Here is a 24,531-nt window from a genome sequence, read left to right on the forward strand (position 1 = left end):
GATAAATTAATTATCGCGTACGTCCAAAAGCCCTAGCAGACAACTCTCTCTTTTCCGACGCCTTTGGCGTCGCGTATTATCCAGACAGTTCCCCTACAGACTTCCAAATAAACTCGCCGATACTGGTGGGTGGGAGGGTGGCGGTTCAAAGGCGTCGCCGACAAAGCGCAAATTCATAATAACCCGCAATTCCGGGACATTCCGGAACCTGCGAAAATTTGCCAGATAACCCGGGAGTGACGCTGGGCGTCGTAACTTTGCCGGCGAACGCGACGTAAACAAATGATCGCGAGTAAGGTCGTAAAACTCGTTTTGGGGGGAGATTTTCAACTATGTTTTCGACCTAGTTTGTTGTAATGGCGCGCTAAATCGGTTATAAATGGTTATTTGTGTTGCGCGGTGAGGTCCGGCGCGATAAAACCGTATATTTTATTCGTCAAAATATGTGGTTTAACGATGTAGAATGGGGAAAGGAACGCCGTAATGTCCGGCTTGCGACTGACTGTCAATTGGATGTACCGTGATGGCTTCAGTTAGGTGTGTCAGTGATAAATTAATTCCTATACAAAATGAAACATTTAATGATAACATGTCAAATTGCTAGCGATATTACACATGAATAAAATTTAGTACCAACTTCGTACTTAAAATTTTGGAGTAGGTTCCTCATTTGGTATGAATAAAACCATGAAGGAAATGCAACAACAGAGCAGAATTGACAAAAATTTCGACTGACGACAACAGCTGTATGTTTGACGAAATGTCAGGCAAATCCACTCGATACCTGAAGACAGGTGAGAAATTAACGGCCCTTTATGGAGGGGATAGCAAGCTCTGTTGTAGAGATATTTTTACAATAGTGACCCTTAAATATGTTGAATCGCACTCTGAAAATAGAACCGCGAGATGGCGATGGAATAAAATAAATAGGGTACACAACAAAATCGCTACATCGTGTATCGATACCGAAACGAACCGGCCATTAATGGCGACTTTAAAAAGGATTTCCTTACCTTTAAATCGGTGTAAATATTTACCTTTCTCATTTTTGTATCGGCGTTCGAACTAAAAAGCGTCTAAAAGGTTTTCCGCGACTTTTATAGAAAAATATTGTATAGCGACTTTAAATGAAAGCCAATCCTTTGTCGGAAGTAGCGTGTAGATCATTTTTAACGAAACCGCAGCTGCTGAAATTTAATCCAGCGAAGCTTTTAAGTTATACGATGCCATATCAGCGATATATTTCCCAAGGACCTTCGGCATCGTTGACAAATAAACGGCACGAAATAGAAATTATTAAAACGAAATACAACTGCGTCCGTGTCGCTGCTTCCCTCTCATTTAGTATTCCGAATCGACTCTTGTACAAAACATCGAAGCGTGGTCGCAAAACTAGCCGTTCCCTTGCCCCCGGGGGCGGATCCTGATAAATTTTAAAGCGATCTCGGTCTCCTCTTGGCGATGCTGACCGTTTCGCCAAAAACGTGTTTCTGAAAAAGGTAAAAAACGACCGTGTCCGGATTTTTGTGGCGTTTTAACTGCCGCTAGATGCTATTAATCATATCTGGGGCCAAAAAAAAACGCATTACGGTTTCCCGACTTAGGTTTTAGGGGACGGAGAAAAAAAGATCCTCCCTCAGATTCGAGAGTCACCACCAGCGTAGTTTGCTAATGTCACTATACAAATTTTTCGTTGTAACCGGGCGACGGCATTTTGTACGGGGTGGCCCAAATTCGCTTCTAAAAAAGGCAGTCGAACACTAATGTCGGAATACGGGGCTCCCCTGTCATAAAAAACATGATAATAAAAGCTCACGTGATTTCTGTATGATGTGGGTATTTTCCATAAAATGTACATTTTATAAAACATTGTTGTAACTTTTTTGCTTTGGGCAATTTTGGATTTTTGCGAACACATTTTGGCAGAATTTAATTCATTTAAAATGTTTATTTTTTTTATTAGGTGTTAGATGAACCTAAAAACAAGTGCACACATAGGAGAAATGTTTGTTACCAAAATGTAATGGAGCACGCTTCCCTCTGATTCCTTGGAATTTATTTGGTAGGTTAAATTAACACATGACCAAAATCACAAGTACGCTAAATTTTTGAAAATATCAAAAATCGACTGTTTTCGACTTCTTTGGAATTTAGACAAGGCCTTCAGGAAAAGGAGTCTCCATTTAAAAGTGTCCACCCTCTGCACGGAAATATTCTACTCTATGGTGATGTAGCCAAATTAAGACAGCATCTGGAAGTAAAAGGCAATATAATCGACCACAGAGAGACGGACGTCTATGGGGAAAAAGAAAAGCGAAGAGAAAATGGGAGCTCGAAGTGTTAAAAATTAACTTTTCCATGACTTGGAGTGTGATTTTATGTTCTAGATCGTTTGCTTCTATCGCTCGGTACAAGTTTTTTTTAATGCTTACAACTTTTTGCACATTCTGTTCTGAAGCAAACTAAATGTATATAAATATATGAAGAAATATTTAAGTTAGATTTTTCAAAAGCTTCATATTATGAAAAATTATTATATATTAAATTTGTCCCCGAAACCCCCTCTTGGTTAATCGCTTTTTCTTTAAATTGGATATTATTTGTTTAAATGTCTTTTTTTTATACGATTTATGAGAACGAAGCACTTAGGTTAAGATTAAGATAGAGTATACGATAGATTGCAACAAAATAACAAATTCGCAATCGAACTGTTCGTTCCAAAAAGTAGACATTATTATTAAAAATACGAAATCAATAGTTTGTATTTACAATGAAGGTGCGTATCAACTAACAGAAATAAGGGAGTAGCAAAAGTCAAATACCGCAATATCACTTTAACTACATCGTCTAAGTTAAGAAATACGAAGTAATTTAATAAAATTGCAGCTCGATCTTGCAAAACTTCCTCAGATATGCAAATATCCATAAATGAGTATATTTGAGATGATTTGCGAAGCAGGCGTGGTTAAATAACCAGCCTTTGAAAGGGATGCTAATTAAATAACGCTCACTACTTCAAAACTGCTTAAGCGAAACATGCTTCTCAAAGTAACTTACTGCAACTGTCGTTCTCGTAGAACGAGGTTTCAATATTTCTTCTGCAGACAGCGATTAAAAATTTAATATTTTGTTGTGACCTTAGCGGGAATATATCAACCATTTGTCTAGCCGGTTTCTGTTAATTTTTGATGAATCCATTCTATTTAATCAGGGAAAATAACAGCGAAGCCCAAATTAACATTGCCAATTATTATTATGACCTGGCCCACCGGTATCGTAGTACAAGGTATAACAAACACAAATAATTCAAGTAAAAGGTTAGTATAATAAAAATTTTGTTTATGGTGGTGAACATAAGTTGTAGAAACTATAACTACAAGTAAGTCTACTGAAGAGACAGCTAGACACATCTGTTACAGTTCACGGATACATGCAGGCACTGCGTAGTTTCATTCGCTGATGATTCCAATATAGTGATACGGGGAAAATCCAAACAAGAGATTAACAAAAAGGGAGAATTAGGCATAAAAATAATGCCAAAATGACATTAAATACCGATAAATCCATGATAATGGAACTATAAATTTCGGAATAATTCTATTAAAAACTGATAAAAAATGTTTTTTTTGTACAAAATTAATTGAATTATTTATTTAACTTACGGGGTAATGTTGTGGGAAAGCTGAAGACATTGTGGAAAAATATTTATTTTACAAAAAAAAGCCATCATATCATATCAGTAGTCGACCTGAACAGCTCAAACTCATGCAAGGAATAATTTAAAAAATACAATATTTATCTCTATATCTATTCACAAACAAATCCTAACAAAAATATCGTTAAGAGATGCGACACCCAAGAATATAATAACAGATATAAAAACTTGTACCTCCTAGCGTTTCCAAGATTACATGTTGGACAGCAAGATTCAAACTATATGGATATAAAATGCCTAAATAAATTGTTTGAAATAAATGATATGTTAAAATGGTTTTCTTCTAAATAAAAACCTTCAACATATGCATTTCTTAATTTGTTTACTTATTATTTTATGTCTGTTGGTGTGTAACATTTTGTCTATTACATTTTCTATGTTGACGATCGCAATACTTACGTCCAAATGATTTCAATTCTTGACATATCCTTTCTAATTGGCATCAAAATCAACGATCAATCATATCATAATTATGTTCGAAAACAATCAATTTTAACATTTAACAAACATTTACGGTGTATCTAAGATATTCATTTGGCACCTTGGATTATATCTACTTCATTTTGTTGTGGTCATGAAATATGAGTTTCAAAACACAAACCGAAGTTTTTATATATATATATATATATATATATATATATATATATATATATATATATATATATATATATATATATATATATATATATATATATATATATATATATATATATATATATATATATATATATATATATATATATATATATATATATATATATATATATATAGGGTTGTTCGAAAAGTCATTTCGTTTTTTTTTGGGGAACATGAAAGGCATTTATATATATATATATATATATATATATATATATATATATATATATATATATATATATATATATATATATATATATATATATATATATATATATATATATATATATATATATATATATATATATATATATATATATATATATATATATATATATATGATGACACTATATTCCGGGATATCATCCGTTCGCTCGTTGAACTCCGACTGGACACCTGCATCCGACTGGAATCCTGCAAATCTTGCATCCGACTGGAATCCTGCAGACGTTTCGCCAAAATTTCACTTGGCATCTTCAATGCTCGCGCTCCGAAAACACTTCGAAGTGTTCGATATATCCTTTTCTCTTGGGTATTCGGTCTCTCGAAAACAATTTATGTGATTCTTCTAAATATTTATTAACGTTTCGATCGTAATTTCGATCTTTTTCAAAATATTCTTATTTTGTATAGATGATATATATAACAATTGATGACATTTAACGTTGTGTTAATATATTAAAAATAAAAATGATTTGTCAGCGAATATTTTATACGGATTGGAATGGCATGCAAAACAGGTACGGATGTTTTTTATTGTGTTAGTTTAAAATTGAATAATATATTTTGTTAAGGTTTTTAGAATCGGTTTTGTAATTAATTGATTTTTTGTTCTTTTGGATTTCTATACTTTCATAAAGTTCTCTTTTTTTGGTGTTAGGTTCTGTTAGTAGGACTTTAACTTTTTGAAAATTAAATGTGTGTTTGGTGTTCTCGCAATGGGTATAAAGCGCTGTTTTGTTTTTTTTTGTCATATTTATGGCCGTTGATTCTATTTTTTAAATATTGGCTTGTTTGTCCTATATATACACTGTCGCAATTAGAGCATGGAATATCATATACTATATTACTTATTTTTTAAACTGGAATTTTTGCTTTCAGTTTAGTGAAGAGAAAAGTTTTTTGTAAATTAAAACTTTTGTGTCCTATTTGAATTTTGTGTTCTTTGAAAATGCCTTGGAGTTTTTCTGATAATCCAGGTATATATGGTAGCCATTTATATTTTCTTTGAGGATTTTAATGTTGATTTGTTGGTACGTTTATTAAAGATATTATTAATTAAGTTTATGGGATAATTATTTTCTACAAGTGCTTGTTTTGCTTTTTCAATTGGTCTGGTCTATATTCTGGATCGGATAACATTATTGCTCTATCTGCGAGACATATTATGACGGATTTTTTTTTGGGCTAGGGGATGATTAGATTTTTAATTTAGATAACGTGGTGGTCGAGGGTAGCGTAGAATCTATAATCAACAATTGTTAACACGGTTTACGCGTATTCTTGGAAATCTAAAGAAGTTTTATACGAATTTTTGGACATTATTTTGTTCTCGAACGTCTATTTAGTTACTTAAATTTAATTTTAAATATATATTGTTGCCTTCTCGGCAAATCTGTGAAAATTTATTTTCAAATTGACGTCCTGGTCTGGAGTTTCTTGAAACTAATTTGCAGACGCATCCTGTAGAGCGCCAAAAGTTTGGAAAATGAATCGATAACTTTGTATGTATAGCGAGGATCGACAGACCGTAAATAAAAGAAAAATCACAAGTTGCACGATGTGCGCCTTTATATTAATGGAAGGGGCAACAGCTGTCTGGGAAATAAGAGGTTACACGGATGATATATTTTGGCGGCATAAGGACAAAGAACGCGACTCGCTTAAAACAACTGCTGGAAAAACTCGTACTCGTTTGAGAATATGTCGTTCCCGGTTGTCGTTTTGTATATGAATATATCGCGGTGAACATGTCGCAGTTGAAAGTTGCTTGCGAGGGTCGATGGTTTCTTATGCTTGGTAGTCTTAATTAAAATTTAAAAATCTCACTCAAAAAATGACAACACGCTTAGACGATGATTTGTATGCATGAATTTCCTGCTTCATTCTGTTATTTGACGCTGTATAACAAATATTCGCTACCTAGAGTGATTGGGTCGCAAATTACACACAGTAAAAAAATATTACATGTACAGGGTGAGCAAATTTAGACGTTTCTAAAGAGATTTCAGTAACCATGCAAGTCTCAAAAGATGAATTGTGAAGAGCGCTATAGTTTTGTTTTCAAGCTTTATGAAAGGCATAATTTTTTATACATTCTCCATGAACTTTTTTGACCATCTTCCTAACTTAGACAAACTACTGGAGATATAGAGGGCCTGCCTATGTTGATAATCTAGTAACTTATAAAGCAGCTATGACAAATATTTGTGAATTCCGATTCAAACGCGCATGAGCGAGATTGTATGGCGGAACGCACTTATTCCGTAATTTGATTTTCTGATGTTTGGCGGAGATTTCAGACAATATTGATATAAAAATGATTCTATTGACTACTCTATATTTAGTCGACCATATCACTTTCCTTGTGTCTGATGACCGGGGTTTTTCCGGACTCATGGAAAGCCGTTCCAAAGAAAGAGTGTCCAAGTGGCATTAACGATTTTAGACCAATCAGTTTGTGGCCAACCATCTTAAAGGTTATTGGAAAAATTGCAGCTAAACAACTTCGTTAGTTCCTATGCGATAACAAAATCCTCCCAGATACTCAATCTGCTTTTCGACCTCTTCACAGCACTACTTCTGCCGTGCTTCATGTTACTGATGATTTATTGAGAGCAGCGGATTCTAAATGAAACTCTTGTTTCATACTCTTGGACTATAGCAAATCGAACGCTTTCCTTCTCCCAGCTAAGCGGGAATTCTTCGGGATAAAATGTACTGCTCTTTCTTTTTTTAAAAATTTTCTTGGTCAGCTTGGTTATAGAAAATACTCATTCAGATGCCATTGCTTTGTAGAGGGGTCTTCCCCAGGGGAGTATTCTGGGAAGTATCCTGTTCTCAGTTTATATAGCCGACTTCTCTACTTTTCTTAAATTTTGTATATCTCATCAATACGCCAATGATACTCAGTTATATTTATTTGTTGTTGCTAGTGAAGCTTTAAATGCCGCTACTAAAATAAATTTAGATATAAAAATAATTGCGGATGTATCTGCGGCTCACAACCTCTTACTGAAAAATAAGAAAACGCCGATGTGATTATTTGGAAACAAAAGAAAAGATATTGTAAAAAATGCCTCTTTTAAGACTACACTAAATGATGAGATTATCTCTTCTTCTTCAGACGGGTGTAAAAATTTGGAATTATGGTTTAACGGTGACTTGCGGTTTTCTTAACATGTTGACTTGGTGTTACAAAAAAACTGTGTGATATGTTAGTTTTGTCCCATGTCGCCTATTGCGGTATTGTCTATTGGCCAGTTATACTTAATCGAGATAAGGAGAGACACCAACGACTTCAGAATGCTTGTATTCGTTTTAGTTACAATCTCAAATAGTATGACCTTATTTCACAGTGGCTCTCTGATTCGGGTTGTTTTATTACTAAAATCCAATAAGACCCCGTCGTACTTGTTTGATAAACTTTGCAGAGGAAATGATATTCCTAATCGAGACACCCGTAATTGTTTAAGATATTGCATTCCTTGACACACTTCGGTAACTTTCCCGAGATCTTTTAGCTATAACGCAGTTAAATTATTTAGTGAAGTACCTTCTGCTATAACTTCCCGCCCCACAATAATGTCCTTCAAAAAAGCTTTAATATTGTTCATTAGGCCCGCCCATAACTAGCAAAAGCGTATGAGTTTATGACGTGCGTCTATTTTTTGTGTTTACGATGTATATACGGGTGTATATTTTGTTGATAATTATAGTGCTGTTGTTCTTGTGGTTACATGGAAGAGCGCAAATTACGAATGTCGCCACTTTTGTATTGTTACTTGTATTGTAATATTTTGATTTTCAATAAAGACAGTTTATTATTATTATTATTATTTAAAATCTCGTTTTCAAGCAATGACTTTGTGGCATTTAACAACCAACATAGCCGCTGGCAGATCGTCATTAACTTTAAATGCAACATTTTTACGGCAATATTTTCTCAAAATATGCTTCGATCTCATCAAATGTTCTGGGAAAATGAGAGAATGGAAATTTTCTGCGGGGTCATCAATTTTTACCGTAGTAGGACCCACTACATTATCTATAGCTATATGGGTTAGACCGCGTTTGTGCGACTGATTTGATATTGGTTTTCGCACATTATTTTGAATGTCCATTTATTACTGGACTGTATATTAAAAAATACAACTTTATGTTGGAAAATATTGCTAATGGATAGACTCTGTCGGTGCGGATAATAGGAAGTGACCATGTCAAATCTCGTTCTTCTTCGCAAAGTGCAATGCCGCCCTTTTCTATAAAAATATCATAGCCGCCTTAGGCCATATAGCTTTTATAGTAATAACCAAAAAAAAGACATCGAAAATTTTTCAAGGTTATTTCTATTTTACTAAAAAAAAGCCAATAAAAATATGTAAATATTCCTAATATAAGCTGAACAATATTTTAGTAAACGAAAGCGATAAACCAGACGGGCTGCCTCGGCAGACGCTTTGATGTCTGGCGTCGGAAATTCCTTTGCTCTATTAAACCTTTTCTCCCTTAAACTGTTTGTTCTTCGCGAAGCACAACCCTCTCTTTTACGGACGACGAGGGGCCCGAAGGGAGCCGTATCTAAGCTAATGCATAATTCAGTAAAGAAACAAAACATTTATTTTATACCTCGGCGGCCGAGCCGAGACAATTTCTACTTAGACAAATGGTTTTATGTCTATTACAAATGAGATTGTTCGGTAGTTTTGTGACTCGGTGAATTAAATAATAATAAGCGGAACCATTTTTGCTAAAGGGCGCTGAAGCACTAAACCGTCGCGGCCTATAACATATATGACAGGAAAACACAAAATCAAAACTAACCATGACAAAAGAGTGTCCTCTTCTTCTTTGCTTCTGCGGCCACCATAACCAGGATCATTCGACCAGACAAAAGAGGTTAAATTGAAGTTTCTTTTTCTCCATAAAGGCAATAACTAGAATCTAATACGTAAACAAAACTTATTTAACTTAAATATCTACAAAAAGCTTTCAAAATATAGAGCCATTCGAAGAATAGTTTTCTAATAATCAATTGAATGGAGAAAAAAAAGTCAAAACGAGTCTTCTTTTTTTTATTCCTCGTCTTTTATTCCAGCCTAACCCGCTACTAAAAAAAAAAAACAAAATGCACCTTTATGTTGGAAAAATATGATTTTTGACTTATTTATTAAGATAAGGAAGTAGAGGCGATTGCGTGTTTTTTTAATGGATAGCTGTGAGTTCTAAAGGGCGAACGAATTTTGAGATTATTAGTTTCGTTATGATGATATGATAATAGAACATTGCCAAATTGATAATATATTGATTAATATTTATTTATATTAATATTAATATAATTTAATTATTTTGTGTATTTTAATTTTAAAAATTGAGATACATATATGTCCCAATCCTTTTTTTGTATTATATTTTTGAAAATTGAAACTTTTATCTTTTATAACTCTGTTATTTAAAATCAAAAGTTTATTACTTTCTACGTAACAATCCTTCGGCTTACTTATACAAAAAACAAACAAATAATTTATAATAACAAAAACTTATAATGATCTCAAGTGCTCAATCACAAATCACAAAGGTGAAATTATTCCATTCTGTTGTATGCATTTTACGATTTTGAACTTATTGAAAAGCGAATAAGTATTTTTGATACCCTTCTAATGCAATTAACAAGATTGTTGTCAAGAGAGAGAGAGGGGGGAGGAGGCAGTTAATAGATTCCTTACCAAATGGCTATTATGTGCTAAAGCACCTTCTTGTTACAAAGAAAAACATTATTTGTTGCAACTAATGGCGTGTTATTAACCTGTGTTATTGCAAATTCTTTCAAAATTTGCATGTAATGAAAAATTCTTTTTCCTGATACCGGGTCCCCCTTCTGATAAAAATATTAGTTTGAATAATATCTCTTTTTCTTAAGTAAGCCACTGGATTGTAAATAAAACGTCTTAAAACTATTTTATCTTTTTTTTATCTCCATCAATAAGCGAATGATAAGAGATATAAACCGGCAAGGTTTTAGAAGTACCCTGCATCTTTTAATCCAATCTAGCGTAGATCTAATTCCGCCATTAATCAAGATGATAAAATTCAGAACAGGATTCGTATCTCCCAAACTATTCCCTGTAATATCGACAAAAAAGAAACACAATTTACAGGGTGAGTCAACGATAAACTTCATTATCTCATTGGTTTGAAAAGTTATGAGACAATGGCAAATACATAAATTGTAAAGATTGGTAGGATATGCGTTACTCGAAGATGAAGTAAAAGATATGAAACGGAATTTGAATTAAATACTACGATGGTATACAACGAATATATTTGGATAATTTTCAATGAATAAATCTCGATTTTCTTAAATAGCACAACATATATATTATTATTTTTATGAAAGATCTTACAAAAAATTACAACTTTTATCAATGATGTCATATACCTCTTTTTAATTCTTTACAATTTATTTTAAAATTTCTGTCTAAGACTATTGCTATAACATTAGTTGGCCACGACAAAATGACATTGCCACATTTTTACCTGACAACGTATTGTGGTGTCAGTAAATTAACAAAAAAACTAAGTATGGTTTTTCCTAAATCTTAATTAATTAATATGATTTGTACAATGGGTGAAGCGGAAAAAATACTTTGTTAGCAGTAAGACTTTACAAAGGCGAAGTACCCTAATACCAACTAGACAATCTCTTCAGTGTTTAAAGCAACGGTTTGCAGAATGATTTACCTCAACTTCTCAAAGAAGTCGATAACATTCTGGTTTCAGCAAGATGGAGCTTCTCCGCATTACCCACAGAAATGAATTGGTCATTGGATAGCTCCTTCGATCATGTGACTTAATAATAATAGATTTTTTTGTGTGGGGATATGCTAAGAAACATCAAAGGCAATAAAGGACAATGCTAACATTGCCCCATAATAATAATGAAAAATAACGTCATGTTTGTTGTAGTAATAGGTATTTAATATTATTTATTTTTTCAGAGAATTTAAAATTTTATCTAGATCTATCTATCTGCTATATATATATGTATATATATATATATATATATATATATATATATATATATATATATATATATATATATATATATATATATATATATATATATACCATTCCACTTAAGAAAATATATAATCGTTTATTTTGAGCACTCTGAACAATCTAATTCAAATTCCGTTCCATATATCTTCGAATACGACGAATACACATCTTCGAATACGAATGTGTAATCTATCTTTAAAAATAAATATGAAATAAGTGTGAAAACTAGTATTTTATTAAGAAAAATTATAATATAGGGAAAACTAGTAGGTTTAGATTAGATTAGAGAATTTAGATTTAGATTATTATAAATAAAAAAGTTGAATAATTTCAAAGCGAATTCAAAAGACAATTAAAAAATATGGTGTTTCATTTAAAAAAGTGCATATTTAATTCTTCACGCTTTTTCTAAGATTTCTATACTATAAAATAATAAATAAAATAATTTCAAATTGTGCATCTTAACAATCTTTTGTAACTTTCATAACTTTTGTATTTACCATTTTCTCATCACTTTTGAAACCAATGAGATAATGAATTTTACTCTGTTGTCGACTCACCCTGTACATAAATCTTATAGTTTTGAGTAGGTGTAGGTGTTGCTTCTCACCCTGGCATCGCTTAAATTTCACTCAAAATCGTGGAGACTTGAAATGAACTCTCGCTAAGCGGGTTACACAAAAGAGAAAACAAAACTCAACAAAAGAATTCCGAAACAAATTGTTTAAGAAAATAATTAACGCAATAATTCCGACACGAAATAACAAGCTATTGCGCGCCCGGCGCGGAAAATATTATCTTTCCATGCTTTATCTAATGAATCTTCGTAAATTATGATCGTCCGTTACTTTTTGCTGAATTCACAGTCGTTCCGATTTATTTTCCCTCGTACTAATTACCTGTCCGGCCGTAGCGGCTAAACGGAATGAAAATTATTAAAGTATAAAAGCCCGGGGGACCGGAGAAATTAATTGTTGAATATTTCACAAGAGCAATATCCAAATTAAATATTTACATTACGCGAAGCTTTGCGATATCCGTTGATCGCTTTTATCACACACTCGATCGCGGGGGATTCACACCTTCAACGTCGAGATTTTAAGTGTAAATACAAAAGTTCGCCAGTTTCCTTTCGCGCCAGTTTGAAAATCGGGAACAATGTGGACTTTATTAAAAGTTTGTATCCATGTTTGTTGCTCGTTTATCCGTTCAGTCATTTACATCTTTGTTTGGAGCAACAGATTTACGAAATCCGCTTTCGGCTTAAAACGGACACAATGACGTCAAGAGGGCAACTTTAAATGGAAAGTCTATTGTTTCCACTCCTCAAAACTAGCGTCGCTCGTCATCATCGTTACTATTCAACTGGCGGATTGTGGGACTTTAACTTCGCTGTTTTAAAACCTTTTCTCTTTGTTTATTTATTTATGAAAAGGTTTTATTTTTGTGAAATTTACCACTTTTGTCTATTTAATAATAGTAATAATAAAAATGTAGGGACAGTAAAAATTAAAAAAGGAATTTCCCAGGGGGATGCGCTGATCTATGGTTTTGTTTAGTATTACGACCCCCAACCTCACTTCTCAATAAAGAGCGGAAAGGTTATATATTCGAACAAGGCGAGGAACAACAGTTGTGTCACTAATGGTATACGGCTGATCTTAAACTGTTCGCAAACACTAAGAACCACTTGCACGACCTGCTCGCATGTGTTGATAGATTCGGTACTGATATACAAATGCAGTTTGGGTTGGACAAGCGCGGAATAAGCTGCATAGAAAAGGGCAAATGGATAGAACAAGATGAAACTCTCGGCAACAGCTGTCAACTTCTTCGGTACTTGCCTACAGTATCGGTATTATCAAATGGACCCCTACAGAGTTGGAAGTACTGAACACTTTACTCGCAAAGAATTTAGCACATCGTCCTCAGTCAGTGATAGAAAGCTTCCATTTATTACGGAAGCAGGGAGGAAGAGGCATACCTATTATCGCCGACAGACGTGCTCGACACCTGAGAAAATATTTCGATGAAATATCAAGAACAAACCAACTTCATCGGGCAGTAGTGAGCGCTGACAGGAATCTAAAACCACTGAAGTTATTGGATAAAAACTTTGGTTCCGCCAGAACAACTTAAAAACCAATAGAAACGTAAATCGTTGCACCGGAGATACCCCCACACTATCGAGAGTGAGGAGATGGACACTATTGCGTGGTCGACCCATTTAAGAACGGGAAATATATCCTGCGAGATCCTGCGTGATCAGATCCAGAATGATTGATGTCGTATGTGTGAAGATAAGAAAGAGTATCTAGGCTCAAATTTATGAACATACAAGACACTTTCAGTATGTACCAATGTCAATCTGTGAAGATGAAAAGGTACGTCTGTATTGGGGAAGAACAATTCTTACCGACCGTCCAATTCCAGATATTATACTTAACTTAAAGAAGGAGAAAATAAGCTACATTTTGAACATCGCTGTATCACCACCCAACAACATAGGGAAAAAATACGCAGAAAAAATAAATAAATACTTGCCGTTAGCTGATGAAATTAAGATGTGAAAGATGGAGAGAGTAGTGGTGATTTCAATAATAATCGGAGCTACAGGCCAAATCCAAAAAACTCTGGATGAAATGTTGAAGGGGTTACATCTAGAACCTAAATATTACTTGCCAATTCAAAAATCGACACATGCAATATTGTGAGGAGAATCCTTGGAATGCAGGAGTAAACACATTTTCAATACCATCAAAAAGCCAACCACCTTGTCAGCGGGCGGATGTGACAGCTTGAAGCACCAAGAAACCCGTGAAATTGTGAACAATAATGATAATAGTAATAATAATAATAATAACAATATTAATAAAGTTAATTATACTAAAACTTCAAAGAATGCATCCCACAGCATTTTCCAAGGGAGGGTCGTAAATTCATGCTTCATTTAGATGGAAATAGAAACATCATTTATTTTATTTTTACTAAATTGTAAATAGAAACATCATTTATTTTATTTTTACTAATTGTAACCGTCGCCTGGTAGGAAAAACAAATGTAAAAAACTACTATTTGTGCTTTGGTACAGTTAACGGATGTGGTTTATGAAGATATGGTGGACATTGTGATTTAATTATCTTATAAAGGAGACAGTGCAAATCTCAAAAAATATATTTTAGGGTTCTGACGAGCTTCTTCTTCTATATAGTAGTTGCTTTTATACACCCCTGAATATGAACTTTTAAAAGATTGAGACAAGTACAATCGTCGTCTAAATTGTCCACTAATGAGGCAGGTTAATAGAATTTCATGAAGGAAGACAGTTTATTTTTAATTGGTATTTAAATTATGTTTGAAAATTTTAATTTAACTTGTGGCACTTACATTTTTATTCGAGTTTTTAATACTATACTAATGACGCAAAAGTTGATTTTGGTTACTTTTTGGTTACCGATTTTTTGGACATCACGTAGGTAATAGCCATTTGAAAGTGAAGTAATTTTTTCTATTTGGTACTTTAAAATAGTAAAAGTTTCCATTACTATAGCCACTTTTGGTACTTTTACATGTCATTTCTAACGGCCAGGTCACACATTCTGCGAATGTGCAATTTTTCAAATACTATGGTCGTTTATTAAAGAATATCTACGCTGTCAATTAAAACTCGTGATTAAAGTAGCGTTTATAAAACTTGTTGCCTAATATGCTAACGGGGTGTAGTATTCTACCTCTCGAAATGATACAGAATAAATAATAAAATTTTTGGATGATAAAATAATTTACTGACGATATTTTGTTTGTTGCAGCGTACTTTTGGCACATAACGGACATACATTACGACGGCCATTTTAATTCCCACGCCGACATTAGAAAAGGTAAGCGCTTGTTCATTTAATTAATGGAGTTTTCATACAAAGCGGAATTTAATAATAAACTGCTGAAAAACTTTGCAGCATATGGAGGGCAAACGGTACATTCTCTCCGTTCCCCGCTTAAGAGCATTTTGCTTAAATTATCTCCCGACGAACCTTGGGAAGGTATTATGTTATCCCAACAATTTTTTGCAAACAAATAAGGCGATTATGAGAGCTACCCCAAATGTGATACTCTCTTAATTTGAAAAATTGCAAAGGTCAACCAGCAGCGTCGATAATAAATTATATCTCGGCAAATTAAAGAAAAACAACGTCTCCAATCAAAAGCCTTGCTCCGTTATTCCCGGATATCGTTGGACGAAATAAAAACTAATATCTCTATTTAATGCCATAATTCTCTTCTTCCTTTTAGCCATATTCTTTAAATCATATAAATCGAATTGAAATATGTTCGTAAACACAGAAAATACCAATTTAGAGAAGCAAATTGTAAAGCCTTTATGGTCCTCCAATAAAGGCAGAAATGAAGTTGCAAAACGCACAAAATTAGATCGCAAGAATAGAATCACTCCCGAGGAGAAGCGGAGAATGCGCAGCGCTGTCAAATGTACCAGGCCAATCGGTGCGCTAGAAATTTGTTTGTTTGTAACTTGGCGCCAAGCCATTGTAATGTTTATACATTGTATTTTTTTCTTTCAAAGGTAAATTTTAATATGTACACCGTGTGCCAAATAAAACAATAAATAAACAATCTGGAAACCCCTTGAATATTTATAATATTATAATTTTGTTGATATAGGGGGTCCCAAAACTGTAACCTCCCCGACATCAACTTTGTTATTTTAAATTGAACACCCTGTATATTTCGACTTTTTTTGAATTCTTGGTTAAAATAAAGGTCATTTTCTTAAAAAATTCCTATTCCAATTTTGCATAGTTTAGGCAGAAATTGGGATTAGGTGTTTTTTTCATATTTTGATAGCCCCAAATAAAAATTGTGTTGTGACGCTACTGATGCAGGTATTGCAACGAAAATTTAACCACAGACGAAGGAGATGATACACTACTCAATCAGTTTGACAGATGCGCCTCAGCTTATACAGGGTGTCCCAAATAGGTGGTGCCGAATTTAATTAACAAAATCTCAAGATTTTCAAATGGAATACCCTATATTTTCATTCAGATATCAATTATAGGTGTTTGACGTATTCAAGGTTTAAGATAACACCCGCATAAATTCTTGTTATATCAATAGATAACATCAACAGATTTATAACATGTTAAAGCGTCATGGGAGTCCAAGAAACTTTTGTAGGAAACTTTTTTTCGTATCTCCTATGGTTTTCCTAATTTTATTTCACACACGGTGTACCTAAGCGAATAAGTTGATAGTTTGCTCGACTTTGTGGTTACTGTACGCTTACAATTGAATAGTCTCTTGCGGAACTTAGATCTACAGATTATTTACCATTTGCGAAATAAACATGAATTCCAAGCTAGTAGAAAACCAGTAAATTCTACACGGCATAAGAGGTGGTACCACGAATAATGGATAAGATAGTATCACCAGTTGCTAATTCTTCAGCATCGTTAACATTATTCAAGTTATTCTCCCATAATAACAAATTATAATTATCCTTTATAAAGATTACATTTGTAAAGCAACCAAAATAAGTTTTAAAATGACTAAATTATCGTTTTTAATTCAAATTATTTCTGTAAACATAGCGTTCTTGTCTACGGATTGGTTGTCTTAACCCATCCTATATAACACTATCCACTGTGCCAAACCCTGTATAATTGACAACAACCGCAATCTGTCTCTTCAAGGTCCTTCCCCCCTCAATTAGGCAAAGTAATGGTGGCGGCGTTAAGCCCCGCCCCTGTCCGAATCTGAATCCATCGTCACTGCATTCGTACTATATAGCTGGTTAGGATTCACATCCGGGCAATTTCTCATTTTTTCCCTAATGGACTGCCGCCGGTCCCGGCGGTAGCTGTATATAAAGCTTATCCTCCTTTATTCTGACAGAGTAATTAACTAAAAAGTGAAATAAGACCGGTTAATTCGTCTCCGCGCTCAGACTCCGCGCGTCCGCTTTCATCCCGATGATGACGCGTTTTACAACGCTGGGCGTATATTTACTTACTTCCGCGTTCTCAAAGACACATCGGGAAGTACTTTTTGCTACGCGCCGTTTCGAATGAAAACCCGAATCCGTGTGACTGTTGACTAAGGGTAACAAAAGGACGAGAGCTCTTTAGATATCTTTGGCGAGAGTCCAAATAATGGGAAACGAGTGGCCGTTGTTTAGCTTTTCCATGGCACGAATAAAATTCGCGGTGGGAGGGTCTAACAACTATGCTAAATTAGTCTTCTAGTCAAAGTTGCAAACTTGTTACTTTCGAAAAATCGATGAAATTGAATTTTTCGTAAGTATACGCGCTTGGTAACGACACTCGTGTGTCGGAAACGGTGCGTAGTACAGCGTTGCCATTGGTACAGATGGAATCAGCGTCGAAAAAAAACCTTTTTCATTTTTTGTCTACTTCTCCGTTTCTCTGTTTTCTGTTCTCCGGTTTTTTTGTAGACGTGGTATTAATTGGCTTTTGAACAATTTGCCACCGTCTTCAAATTTGGTTCCTTACAGCCATTCGATGAGACACATAAGACAATAAGAAATGGCTGAGATCGGACCCCGGCCACCATCTTTTTTTTTTCCGATTTTCGGCTGTTTTTTGGACATTCCTATGAAACACGATAAGTGTCCGAAATTTGAAGCTATTCACTTCAAATTTGCACTCAAATAACGGAACGTATTGAAATTGGGGAGGATGGGGGGTCGGGAAGTATTTAAAAAAAAATAAAAACCGCGTTTGCATGGACCTAAGAAAAAAATCATTTCTCTAAAAGGGTGTACGAGATCGAAATAAATTGTTCACCACAACGTCCGCAAGACCAAATGCAATAAACTTTTATTCTTGACATTTTATAAAAATGTACAGGGTGTGGACAGTATTCGCAAAAAACTGAAAATGGGGTTTCCCTTTTAATGAAAATTTATCATAACTAGAAGACTACGATTCAGAAGTCAATTTGTTTTACACCAGAATATAACTCGTATAGCCAGCTAAGACTTTTGCATTTAAGGTTTTCACCGATTGTACAGGGTGTTCGCGATACACCGTGCAAAATTATAAAACGTAATATGTGCTCTAAATTTGCAACTACCGACTTCAGATTTAGCAGACAAGCAGAAGTCCAGACCCACATTTAAACCATTACATTGGGTGCAATCAAGTGGTGCAAAGTATTTTCTAAAAAATTTTTAAATTTTTTTTGTAGTTATTTTGGTTTCTAGGAAAAAAAAATTCTCGAAAACCATTATTCCGATCGGCAAAATTGTTTAACGAGCAGACACGAAAGATCCAGTACTATAACTTTTATTTCTAGCATTTTTTTGATTATATACAGGATTTTTCAGTTATGGACAAAAACCGAAAAGACCCTGAAAATTGACCGTTTCCAGAGAAAATCAGCCGTAAATCAAAATTCTTAAAAAATGTGGGTAATTGTGGTTTAAGCAGTGTAATAGGGCATATCGAGAGCAATAATTTTCGTATTTGCGGTTTTCGTTTATCACATCCTCTGTTCGAGATGTTTGAAAAAATCCAAATGAAAATCACCATTTCTCGCCCTCATTTAGACGCGATGCGATGGCTTCATTTACTTTTATGACGACTGCATGGTTTCAGAAAATAACTATTTTCTCTGAAGCTATTTACTTAATTGAAATAATTCATATACCAGAAGACGCTATAAAATCTATTTCGAAGATTGTTTGAATTATATACATGGTTTGTCGTTTATGGGCAAACAAAATTGAAAACATCTTAAAACTTTCCGTTTTTGTGGGTAAATTATTGGCGATAAATTAAAAACTATTAAAATATCGTAACAGTGTCGTAAACTGTGTTGAGAGAGAGTTTCAGTTTTCGTCTATAGTACAGGGTGGGTGAGACATTTGAAAAAATATAATTAAAATCGCAATTACCAGAACAATTTTTAATATTTACCAAAGTTTGCCATAAGTTTGAAGTTTGACGAGATGTGAAAAGCACTTTATGCAGGGTGCATGCACAATTCAATTACATCGATTTTGCGAAAGTTCCATAGTGGCCCCCAGGAGCACGGTAGAAAAACAATGCGTCCCTAAAAGACAAAAACCGGCAATTTTCTTCTCTTTGTAATAAGTCTGGTCCGCGCTACACGCTATTAAGTTTCCCCGCCCAGCGACAATTTTTTTTATATTATTATAAGGAAGGAAATAATCTTTTGCACTAGTCTACATTTTGCAAATCTATCAAAATGACTTAACTTACATCTTTTTAAATATAAGATATATTTTAATTTTAAGAATTTGATTTCAAAAATACATAGTTTTCCTATATTATTTTCAGGCGGTTTTCCAATATTCACATTTAAATTTTATGTGAAATTTGCGTACCTTTAATAACATATCATTGTTTCAGCGAACATTTCGTCAGATTAATTCTGGTAAAAGAATACTATATATACAAATTTATCATTAGAAAATTTGAACCAGCTAGAACTTTAGAAACAAAGAGATGACATTTTGTAAAAAAAACGCCAATTGAGCGTTCCGACCATTTTTTTTAATAAATCGACATATACCATTCACAAAATGCTAAAAATATACGGATACAGGACATATCGACTTTTAGTTGTTCAAAATTTAAGTGAGGAACAAAAAAGGCAAGACCATAATTTTGTCACGAAATCTTAAGAAACAAACGAAAAGAATCAGTTTCTTTTTATGAATATGTTATTAACAGAAGAAGCAACATTTGGCATTTAATAGGAAAAACCAACATCATGCTACCGAAAACCCTAGCAGACAAACATTAACTTGTTAAAGTCCATGGACGAGCCTCTTTTCATGTTTGGTGTGGCATGATAAGGAATAAATGAAATAAAATACTTGCTACTTTTGGAAGAGATTAATTAACAACTATCTAAATAAGATAAACGCAATCACAAATTATGTGAATAAAAGATTCTACATTTGAATTGGCAGAACGGGGGTTATACGGCGGCCAGCTATTAGCCTCGTCCTCATTCCATTAGACATATAGAGTTTTTTGAATAACAAAGCTTGGTATATTCGGAAGAAATGCTTCGAAAAATGCAAAATATCAACACGATAAGTAGGAAATTTTACTCCAACTCTCGGACCACACACGACGATGCGGAATTAAACCACCAAAGACTTGGCCTATAAATGAAACGAAATCGCACAACTATGAGTCGGAGTTAAAATTGGATCCACTTCTCTTGCAGACCCGATGTAATATCCTGTATCCCGTCAGACTTCTTTTTCTCAAAATAAATGCTTTTTCCTTGAATTCTAATCGTGTGCGTTTAAAAGCTATTTGAATTTGCAGGTAAATAAGTACTGGATATGACACAAGGTGGATGACTAGAAAAACTTGATATAAGCTAAAATTAAACCAGCGAATTAAAGAAACGGAATTTCCCTATTGACGGTTCTTAAAACACCTTTCAAGTGCGTTTGGTTTTGTTAGTAATTATAATATATAATAATGAACAATGGTTATTTTAATTACAATTAATATTTTTTTGTTTTAACACTGCTACTGCTTGCAGAAACGGCTTGGTTGACTGGTTTTGCGGCTTATATCCCTTATTAATAAAACTTGAGCATGTGCCAAACACAAATTTGGTTCCTAAGTTCCTATAATCGTGAGTTTCAGTGAAATACTGATTACACCACTGCTCAAAAAATACTATCCAGACCTACACATTTTCGATAGCAAAAATGCAAAGGGTGTCCAAAAATGTAAAGTTTTCAGAATCACCCTGTGTCTAAAAATCCTAGATAGCTATGAGATTTCTCTTTCTGGTTCCTTTCCTTGGGTCTCGAAGCTGTAACACGCCAGCTGCATTAATTAGAAAAGTTCGTCGTGAAACCATCATAAATAGGACAAGCTATACAGTGTGGCCACATAAAAATGCAATTATTTTGGACCTAGAATAGATTTATGATATAGAAGTTTTAAATTTTGTGATTGAATACAGAGGTTTGCGAAAAATCGCACTCTAACAATTAGAAACATTATTAAATAAATTAAAATTTTTAAATTTCGTTCAGTCATTTAGTAATTACAATTGTCATATTAAAAAGAAACATTAAATCACCGCACCCCCCTCAAAAACGACTGGAATAAAGTTTGACTTGAAAAAGCTTTCCATGTTTTTTTGATAGATTTAAGAGAAAAATCACTTTCAAAATTTGAGATGGCCTGGCGAACATCTTTGAGACCTAAATATAGTTTTCGCGGTCTTGTTTTCTTTACCGCAAGCAGTCTCCGAGATATATTACTTTATTTATTATACAATTTTATATTTGGCCACCCTACATGTACATCTAAACTATACTGGTGGAAAAGAGACATTTTGACAGATTATCGATGGTATTTTATTAGAATATTATTGCTAACGTTTGTGGTCAACTTATAGGTAAGAAATATATAGGGCAGTCCGTAAGAAATGCACCAAAAAGAAATCGAACTGAGGTGATGTTAATGAGACCAGGAATGGTAAGGTTTAGTTCTCGAAATTGTTATTAGCTGGCGATTTCTATTTTTGCGCATTATGTATAGAGGGCAACTTTCAATGTTAGACCGTTTCCTTATTTTTTGTTGTAAATTATAATATAGTGGTGATTTGTAAAAATGGTATATAGTATTTATTTCGAGAAAACACACCGTTTCCAAGTCATATCACTAGCTTAAAAATACCGTTTTGTCATTAGCATTGATATTCATCAACGTAAATCAATTTTTTTAACGTTATTTTAAAACGAAAAAAAAAACTTCAACTGTCTAGCTGTAGTAAATATTCCAATGGTGAAACGAACAATATAATTTGCATTTATGCTCAAAAAACTTTAACGGTCCTGCTACAGTATCAATATCCAATAAGCAGTACAGCATTACATTGGGTGTCCCGTAGAATAAGATGAAGGAATAAGAATGTTGCTATGCACCGCGGATCGCTGCTGAGAAAGTGTACCACAATAACATTGTATAATTATATCAACAGCCTTACAGTTTTGCTTTCTTCCGATTAACTGCATGAAATACGAACCCCTCTATGGTCGACTTAAAATTTCCATTCATGGCTGCAACTTTTGACGTATTTCACGGCCACGTGATTAACAAAGTAGCAATACACATCTACATAATCTAGATTATTCACCAACCACAATTTCCGAATACAAATGTATGGTCGAAAATTTTAGCCTATGCAAACGTGGCGTCCGCCATATCGGACAAGTTTCGAAGCAAATTTACCGCAGCATGTACTCGTAATTTGCACCGTGTTTTATTTGGTCCGTACTTATTTGGCCACATTAGCAGAGATAATTTTACGTGGTGTACTTTATAGTCCGGCGTAACTGTTGATTGGGAGTAACTGGTCGGCTTGGATGTGGTTTAATCCATTTTGCATCATGCAAATACTGATTTTAAACGTGACGCGTCTGTAGAGTGCCCGCTCTCGTTTATACGTTTTTCTTCTAATTTTACAAAAACATAAATTTCGAACGGAAAGTTCGGTGTCGGGTGTTGGGGTCAGTTGTCTTTCCAATGTAATTGGTACTTTCATTGTCGCAGGCTGTTGGAGGCCGGAGTACGATGGGAACAACGGAAAGAGGCCGCAAAGGAAACCTTTAGGGCCCTATGGCGATTACAGTTGCGACTCCACATGGGAGCTAATAGAGTCCGCTTCTAGAACCATGATGAGTCGGCAGAGCGACAACGTGGAGTTCGTTTTATGGACGGGGTGAGCTCTAGGTTGAGATTTATTCGTATCTAGGAAATCTGAACGGAACCTTTTAAAACGTATTTTAAACCAGGTGGTATGTTGTTATGGGTTTTATTATGACCTTCAGATTAATTTGAGACGGAAATTAATGTGTATGGAATTATGAGTTCTAAAGGAACAAGAATGTTTACTTTTTACAAAAGTTCTGGATTCCTCCTACGTCGGTTTTTGCTCCTTATCCGCTTATAAAATTCATCGAAAATTTAGTTTAGCATTACTTCGAGAAAGAATTCATCGTACCCGTAAGGAAGTGGACCAAATCAATAGGGCTCTTCTGTCTCTACAACTTGAAATTTCGTCCATCTTGTTCCCATCAGAGTTCGATACCCTTTCACAGATGATTCATAACAAAGCTTTAAATCTTCGTTTATCTACTACCCAAAATCACATTCGGAAATTTGAAAAACTAATATCAACACTAGGAAATCTAACACACTGTAATAAATGTAATAAATGTCACCAACTTTCGGAAACGGAAAAATTAGTTCTTTCAAAAGGTTCCAAGTTCGTCCTTGCGCCACGTATTGTCCCAAAAGATAAAATCATTTCAAATGTCGAGTATACCCTAAACAAACAGCTAATGAAATTCGATTCGAAACCGCAAAAATTCTGAAAAAATCATAACTCCAAAATCCAAAGCCTGCACGCATTACCCTAAAATCAGACTCCGTGAAAAAATCTGTAACCCCCATGACTCTAAAATCCCTAGTCTCTACGGACTCCCAAAGATCCAGAAACCAGGGTTACCCCTTCGACCTATTGTCAGCACAATTGGTTCTCCAACATATTCTCTAGCAAAATATCTAGCTTCCTTATCAAAAACCCCTTACAGTATTACATTAGATACACAAGATATTCTAGTTAGTTTCGACGTAGAATCCCTGTTTACCAAAGTTACTATTCCTGAAACTCTTAACATCATTTCAGAATATTAAAATCCGAGAATCTGGAACCAAACCTTCTCACCTTAATCGAAAAATGCTTGTCTGGAATATTTATACACTTCACCACAACCTTCCAATAGCAATGGCCGAAAGCAATCCTACATTTGCCACTGTGGTCCTTCCTTACATTCAAAATATCACTGACCACAT

At 34.2% G+C, this 24,531-nt stretch overlaps 1 protein-coding gene across 1 annotated transcript in view; it reads left to right on the top strand.

Annotated features, from left to right (window-relative positions):
- LOC132699407 (acid sphingomyelinase-like phosphodiesterase 3a) overlaps positions 1–24,531 on the top strand; it is a 232,527-nt gene that overhangs the window by 106,308 nt on the left and 101,688 nt on the right. The window contains exons 2-3 of the mRNA XM_060666085.1: positions 15,439–15,507; positions 23,227–23,395. Coding sequence (XP_060522068.1) covers positions 15,439–15,507; positions 23,227–23,395 — 238 coding nt within the window. The remainder of the gene's footprint in view (positions 1–15,438; positions 15,508–23,226; positions 23,396–24,531) is intronic.

Source organism: Cylas formicarius, unplaced genomic scaffold (assembly GCF_029955315.1).
Source record: "Cylas formicarius isolate icCylForm1 unplaced genomic scaffold, icCylForm1.1 PGA_scaffold_3__17_contigs__length_32017465, whole genome shotgun sequence".
NCBI lineage: Eukaryota > Metazoa > Arthropoda > Insecta > Coleoptera > Brentidae > Cylas > Cylas formicarius.